Here is a 6,961-nt window from a genome sequence, read left to right as displayed (position 1 = left end):
AAATCAGACCAAAAATTAAAAAGTTATACACTGTTTCAACCTTCAACACAGCATTGAAATGGTGAAACATTTTGATTTGCCTCTTTTTGTTACAGGGCTGTTTCGACTATATCTGTTCCATTTTGATTTCACTGTTTCATCCTCAAAATGGATTGAAACAGCCCTGAAACAAAACTGGCAATGACATTTCACACAGCCCTCGTGTCCGCTCCACAGTGCATTGGGCAGGGGCACAGCCTGTACCACACAATGTCATTCAGGTCCATCTTGCTTGGAGCAACAGACCACTGCAGTGACGGCACTTGATCTTAGCCTACAAGAGGCTGAGAAGCCAGGGTGGATTATTTTTAACTATATTTATAAAATATTATAAAATATATATTTTATATAAGCGGTGGACGGCTCTATACAGAGGCTCTGGAGGCTTCAGCCCTGCCCTGCCTGCTCCTAAATCCATTCAGGGAAGCAGATGATCATGAGCACTGTCAACTTTATTCTGGTAGCCCAGGAGTTGCACGGTGCTGGGCCCCACATGGAAAGAGAGTGAGACATGGCCCCAGCCCCACAGCACAGACACACATGGAGGGAGGGAGGCAGGAGCAGCCTCCACCAGCAGAGGCCTGGGGATGATGTAGCCATGACCAAGCTGCAAGCCAGACCCTGGGCCCTGCGTCCCAACCGTGACCTGATCCCGCAGCCCAGCCCAGCTGTGGGCACTGTCAGACCCCAACTCCATGCAATGCCTAACGACTGGATAGCAGCAGGCTAGTACACTCATTGGCTTCCCAAAGCAACTTTATAGCATGGCAGCACTTGGGACACTCATAACTGGAGTGACCCAGAGTATCTTTTACAACAGTTTTTTATTAAGCTGGATTTACATACACCCCACCTTGTTCCCTCCCTTCTCCCGCCTTTTTCCCTCTCGTCTTATGATCCCGCCTGTGTCTACTGTTTACTGCTTTACATACTATGATATCCCCTACATGGCACTTTTATTTCCCCACCCTATTATGACCGTTGGTGCCCTTTGTCATTGCTAAGTGTTGCTAGGGTTGTTATCTACAGGATATTCTTGTTGCCCCCTTTCCTGCATGTCTGTGACCTTCAGCATCTTATCTTATCTTACTTTCCACTACACTAACAGGCACCATCCCTGGTATCACCTGAGTGGCGGCAGAGATGCGGCGCTGGTGACACTGCCTCCTCCCTCCTCAAGTGTTTGAGGCTTTGGTGGTCTCTGAATGACCTAGAAAGCCAGTGGGAGGAGCCTGTGACTTGCCATCCCGGGTGCGTGGGTCCAGTTGCCTGGCAGAATTGGAGCATCTGGACGTCTCCATGACTGGGGCAGGGTGGCAGGCTGCACCCACCTGCAGGGGCATGGGTGGGGTGGAGGGGTGGGGGAGTGCAGGTGCCAGGCTGAAGCCGGCTCCTTGGGACATGGAATCTGCAGCTGGGAGATGGGATTGGAGCTGGGGGAGTCAGTCTGAGGTTGGGAGTGTCCCCTGACACACATGTCATCACTTGTGATACTGGGCCATGACAGGAGCCCATATTCCCCTTCAGGCTGCTAGTGGTCAGTGCTAACCCCTGCCTTCCTGGGGTGACTGGAGGGGATGTTCCTAAACCACCCAGAAATTGGCCCCTGCACCTGAAAGCCACTGGCAGGAAGCTCGGTCCAAGGGGGTGTCTGCTCAAACTGGTCCATGTGCCGGGTGCAGAGCACAGCATCCCCCGGCTGTCACCACTGTGGACTCCCCTGTGCTGCCCGGCTTGCACGCTCCTACCTTGGAGCCACAGCTGCCCACTGGCCCTGAACTTGGGTTTCTTCAGGGCCTCGTGCTGCGCGCGGCACAGGTACTCCACCCCGTCGTCCTCGGGCCCCGCGGCGGGGAGGCGCAGCTCAGACTCCACGCTGTAGGACTTCACATCTGGTGACCGGCTGGGGGCGGGGATGTAGATCCTGTGGGGGCCAAAGCTCTCAAGAAGCCTGGGGTCCTCCTCTCCTGTTCCCTTTCACAGCCACGCCACCTCCAGCTGCTTGAGGTAGAACCCCGAGATCAGGCACCGCAGGGTCTCCGGCTGCCCTGGGACCAGGGCCTGCGGGCGGGAGACCTCCCCCATGTCTGGAGGGTGCGGATGACAGGCTGCAATAGGTGGGAGTGACGTGTCAGTGAGATGCCCCTGTCCCCGGGCACCAGACACATGCCCGCCCACTACCCTGGCCAGCCTGAGCCCAGATCCTGACACCTCTGCTGTACACTCCCCGTGGTCCTGCAGCGTGGGGGTGAAGGTCAGGGAGGACGTGAGGCGGGTCCCAGCTCTCTCCTCGGTCACTCTCCAGCCCGGGGGGAGGGCGGGTAACAGCGCCTGGTGCTCGGGGCTCTGTTGGTCCTCAGCACTGTCAGGCACCATCTTGTCCTCACTGTGGATCCTCTCCCATGTCACGGCCACGTCCTTGGGAAATCTCCCCTCCATTGAGCAGCAGAGGGTCACCTCCTGGCTCAACAGGCACCGCTCCAGCACCTGCCCAGCCTGGGGTCGGAGCAACACGCAGGACATGGGTCAGCCTGGGATGGTCAGGGAGATGCATCCAGTGTGAGCTCAAGCTGCTCCACCCCTGGGCGTCCCTGCTGCCTCCACCCTCTCTGGCCCATCACTGCCCTTTGTGACCCTGCAGCCCATCTCCCCGCTCTACCTTTCCTCTTCATACAGCAAAAAATGTTTCTGGCAGCCATGGCTCCCACTATGATCAGGATCCCAGGATGATTCCAGCCGGGCACCAGTTAGATCCACTCCTGTACTCAGCAGTGGGAAGAGAAAACATGGCAGAGATCAGCTCACAGGATTGCTCTGAAGGAAGCAGGGTCTTACCCAAGACCCCCGAGCCAGCCCACATCCTGAATCCCCCCCTCACTCCAGCTGCAGGGGTAGGGCATGGCCAGGGCCTCATCTCCCCTGTGGCTACCTCTGGCACATGGCTTGGCATCCTTTGTGTCCCAGCTGTTACCCTCACAGTCGTGGCCCAGGGTTTCAGGTCAGTCACCCCTTGGAGCACTTGTACAGGGTCGTCTGACAGGGTCACCACGGCCAGCGACAGGGTGGTATCTTTGCTCTCCAGCTCCTTCTCCAATGGCAGGCTGGCTCTGGTCTGGGCCTGGCTCCTGCCTTCATTATATTTGGACACCTTCTTCTCTCAGAAATACCACATAACTGGCAGGGAGCGCAGGGCTACCAGCTCCACAACAGTGAACTGGCACTGCGGCAGGGCCCCTGAGCCCATGTGGGCTGTGGAGGAGGGTGCCGTGGTCACCTGCAGCTGGGAACCTGCCCCGGGGAGAGGGAGTAACCATAAGGTCCCGCGGCCCACCCAGAGCTGGGCCGTTCTCTGCAAACACGGGGCTGCTGGGATTTCTCCCTTCCAGGTGTGTTCTGGTCCCAGCACTCAGCTGCCCCTGCATGGGGGGTGATGGAGGAGACTGGATCAGCTGGTTTCTTGCCTTTAGGGCAGGGGTGGGCAATTATTTTGTGCAGAGGGACACTTACTGAGTTTCGGCAAGCCATTGAGGGCTGCATGACAGGCAGCCCAGGGCAGATTGATATTAATTTTCTAAATTTTTAAGGGGCCCTGCAGGCCAGATAGAATGGCATTTTGCCCACCCCTGCTTTAGGGGCTCTGGTTTTTATTGCTTGTGTGTTTGTTTTTAAGGAAAAAAATGTCATGTCCCAAGTCAAATCAGACAAATCAATTCCAAATCTATGAGCCATTCAAGAACCATATGTGGCCCTGCTACTGGCAAGCATCCCCCAGCCCCGCCTGGCGGTTTCAGACACTTCCAAATGCTTTGGCGAACATCTTACATGCAGGCTGAAGTGCAGAGGCTTGCAGTTCGGATACCCCCGAGTTTCACTTGCCTTCAGTCATATGGCCACAGAAGCAAGCTACAGAGGAGTCTCCCATTTCCATAAAGTCAGTGTATAGCTGAGATCTTCCCCCTGGAAGTGAAAGTGGGAGGCTATCTATGCATTCCCTCGGTCAGGGTACTACCCCCTGCCACGCTCCTGGTTTTTCCCTGCCAGTAGGAAAACCACCTTGGTGGTGAGGGCATTTCTTCAGGAGCTCAGCGCGAGCAGGCTGCACTGAATACAGTGCTTGTAAACACCCCCTGGTTGGACATCTCCATGCTCTGCTCACCCCAGGGGCAGAGGGCAGTGTGGGCCGGCTCAGCCCTGCCAGCCCCCACTTACTTGCTTTCGCCAGGACGAGGAGAGCAGGATCAGGCCGTGCAAGGAGCAAGGCCCAGGTGTCCATCCATTGGACTACTTCCACGATCTCCAGCACATCTGCTATTTCTACCCTGGGAGGCCAAGTTTCCTGGGATTTCTGGGCGGTCACTATTATGTGCTTTGACCTTCCCCACATCACAGGGAGGAGCTGGGAGAAGGGGCCTGGTGAGGGGAAAGCCACAGCAGAGCTTCTCCTGCCCCACAGGTTTGCAGGAGCCGGGCTGGGGCCAGCCCTGTCCCCTGGCCCTGGGGTAGGGTTACCATACATCCAGATTTCCTGGACACATCCTCTTTTTGAGCCCTCTGATCTTTGTCCAGGCAGGATGTCTAAATCTGACCAAATGTCCAGGATTTTGCTTGGCTCTGCTGGTGGGAGCAGGGGAGGGTGATGGGAGGCATCAGGGGCTGGGGCTGCCTGCCCCTCAAGCTGGGGAAGGGGCTGGGGGTCCTCCGAGGACACTGGAGGACTCAATGGCTGCGTGGGCAGCACAGGGGCCAGCGCCTCTGCTCCGAGGGGTGGAGCAGCCAGGAAACACTGAGTGGGGAGGGAGGAGGGGGTGGGAATCATGGCCAGGGTGCCAGGCGGAGCTGGGGGGCGGGAGGAGCACAAGCCTCCCTTCCTCTTCCCTGCAGCCCGTGCTGGGGCTGGCTATGCCCTGCCACTGCCTGCATGAATCGGAGCTGCTGCGCTCTGGCTCAGTCAGGATGGGGACAGCTGGGCCCCTGCGGGCAGGGCGGGGGGTCAGGGGGCTGTGGGCCAGGAGTGAGGGACACTGGCAGGCAGCAGTGCTGTGTGCCACTTGGAGTCGAGTCTCACAGTATTGCCAACAACACCGTGTTGTTGAGATGCTATTTTTGAAGTGTGTGTGTGTGTGCAGGGGGTGTATTTGTGAAGGTGTGGGGGGCTGTGTGTGTGGCAGGGGTTGGAGCCTGGGGAGGGAGGGTCAGCTTTGGAAGTCCGAGGAGGGGAGGGTTTCCTGCCCCTCCAGTGGTGAAAAGGGGGCTGGGACACTTCGAGGGTAGCAGGGAGCTCTGTGGCTGTGGCCCTGGCCATGGCCTAGCTGTGCGGGCAGCAAAGGGTGTGATGGAGAGGGCCAGGAGAAGCTGGGGTGGGGCGGGGAGGAGATGGAGAGGGAGGGGGAGGAGGCCATGGCCAAGCTTCCTGGTGCTGTGCCACAGCCACAGCCTGGATGGGGGGTTGCCCTAAGTCCCCGCTCCTCTTCCCTCCAGCCTGTGCTGGGGCCACACTTCTGCATTGCCTGCATGAGTCAGGATGGGGACAGCTGGGGCCCCTCCTGCAGGGCTGGGTGGGCAGGGGGCACGGGGACTGGGTTGGGTGTGCAGGGCACTGGCAGGGCTGGGGTCAGTGGGTTGGGAGTGAGGGGCAGCAGCAGGGCTGTGGAGGTGCTGTGACTTGGCAGTGAGGGGCAATGGAATGGGCAAAGGCAGGGCACTGTCATATCACTGCCACGCGGACCATCATATCCCACCTCCCCGCATGACAGGTGTCCTCTTTCTTGGACCTGGAAATACGGTAACCCTACCCTGGGGAGAGTAGGGGAGGGTCAGCCCCGAGCTCTGTACTGTGTGTGAAGCCCCCTCTGCTCTGACAGCCGGTGGGGAAAGTGCAATGGGTGGAGCCCCAGCTGGATCAGGTCATCGGACAATTGGTCCAGGGGTGTGGGTGGGCAGCTCCCACTGCTGCTTGCACAATGGGGAACCAAGGTGGGGAAGGGGAGTTACACCCCACTCTTGGCTCCACCATGCCATGCCCCTGGACAAACTACCGGGCTCTAATTGCCCCACAATCTGGCCCAGCTGGTGCCCCATTCATGGTGAATTGGACACCGGCCATGCCATGTTGTGGCACAATCGAAGCCAAGTAGCTCCTCCAGAAGTGCACTGCCAGGCAGCCAAGTGGAGGTGGGGAGCACTTGCCCCCTGATCTTTGCACTGGGCAAGGCAGGCTGCAGGTCTGAGCTGGGATCTGCTCCTTGCCTCCACGCCACACCACCACTCCTTTGAAAGTGGCATGATGCCATGTAATGTGCCTCACTGCCTGACCCACTCAGCAGTGGGATGCATATGGTGATGCCCACCACTTTCAAAGCAGTGGGAGCAGGGAGGTGCAGAGGCAAGGAGTTCTCCAGCCCGGTGGTTCATCTGAGGCTGGCCCCAGTCTGGCCCCTGGCTCTGGGCCACCCAGGTTGTGCACAACCTGGGCTGGGGCAGGGAGGCAGCCAGGGCTGGTGCAGCCAGGGCCAGGGTTGCCAGGGCCAGGGTCACAGCCACTGCAGCTGGGACGCAGCCAGGGATGAGGGCTGTTGGGGCCGGGGGCTGCTGGAGCCAGGGCCAGGGCTGGGAATATAGCCAGGCAGCCTGGATAGCAGCTCTATTCAGGTAAGTCTATTCCTCACAAGCTGGCAGAGGGCAGATTCAGACTAGACAGCAGGAGGCACTACTTCACTGTCAGGGCAGCTAGGAGCTGGAACCAACTTCCAAGCGAAGTGGTGCTGGCCCCTACCCTGGGGGTCTTTAAGAGGAGGCTAGACAAACACTTTGCTGGGGTCGTTTGACCCCAATACTTTTTCCTGCTCAAGGCAGGGGGTTGGACTTGATGATTTGCTCAGGTCCCCTCTGACCCTACCAACTATGAAACTATGAAACTATGAAG

General features: G+C 58.3%; 1 protein-coding gene and 1 long non-coding RNA gene across 2 annotated transcripts in view; both read right to left on the bottom strand.

Annotated features, from left to right (window-relative positions):
- Positions 1-516: 516 nt before the first annotated feature.
- LOC112548751 overlaps positions 517-6,961 on the bottom strand; it is a 17,885-nt gene continuing 11,440 nt past the window's right edge. The window contains 2 exon segments of the mRNA XM_025195395.1: positions 517-2,147; positions 2,699-2,798. Of these exon segments, the coding sequence (XP_025051180.1) occupies positions 1,982-2,147; positions 2,699-2,798 (266 nt within the window). The 3' untranslated portion in view covers positions 517-1,981.
- LOC112548752 lies at positions 2,984-4,676 on the bottom strand. The gene is made up of 3 exons (XR_003092352.1): positions 4,249-4,676; positions 3,862-3,996; positions 2,984-3,327 (listed from the first exon to the last, which is right to left on the bottom strand). It is a non-coding gene; the product is annotated as an uncharacterized LOC112548752 (long non-coding RNA).

This window comes from Alligator sinensis, unplaced genomic scaffold (genome assembly GCF_000455745.1).
Source record: "Alligator sinensis unplaced genomic scaffold, ASM45574v1 scaffold1839_1, whole genome shotgun sequence".
Taxonomy (NCBI): Eukaryota; Metazoa; Chordata; order Crocodylia; family Alligatoridae; genus Alligator; species Alligator sinensis.
Note: the sequence above shows the minus strand (reverse complement) of the source record. Positions and strands in the feature narration are given on the sequence as shown.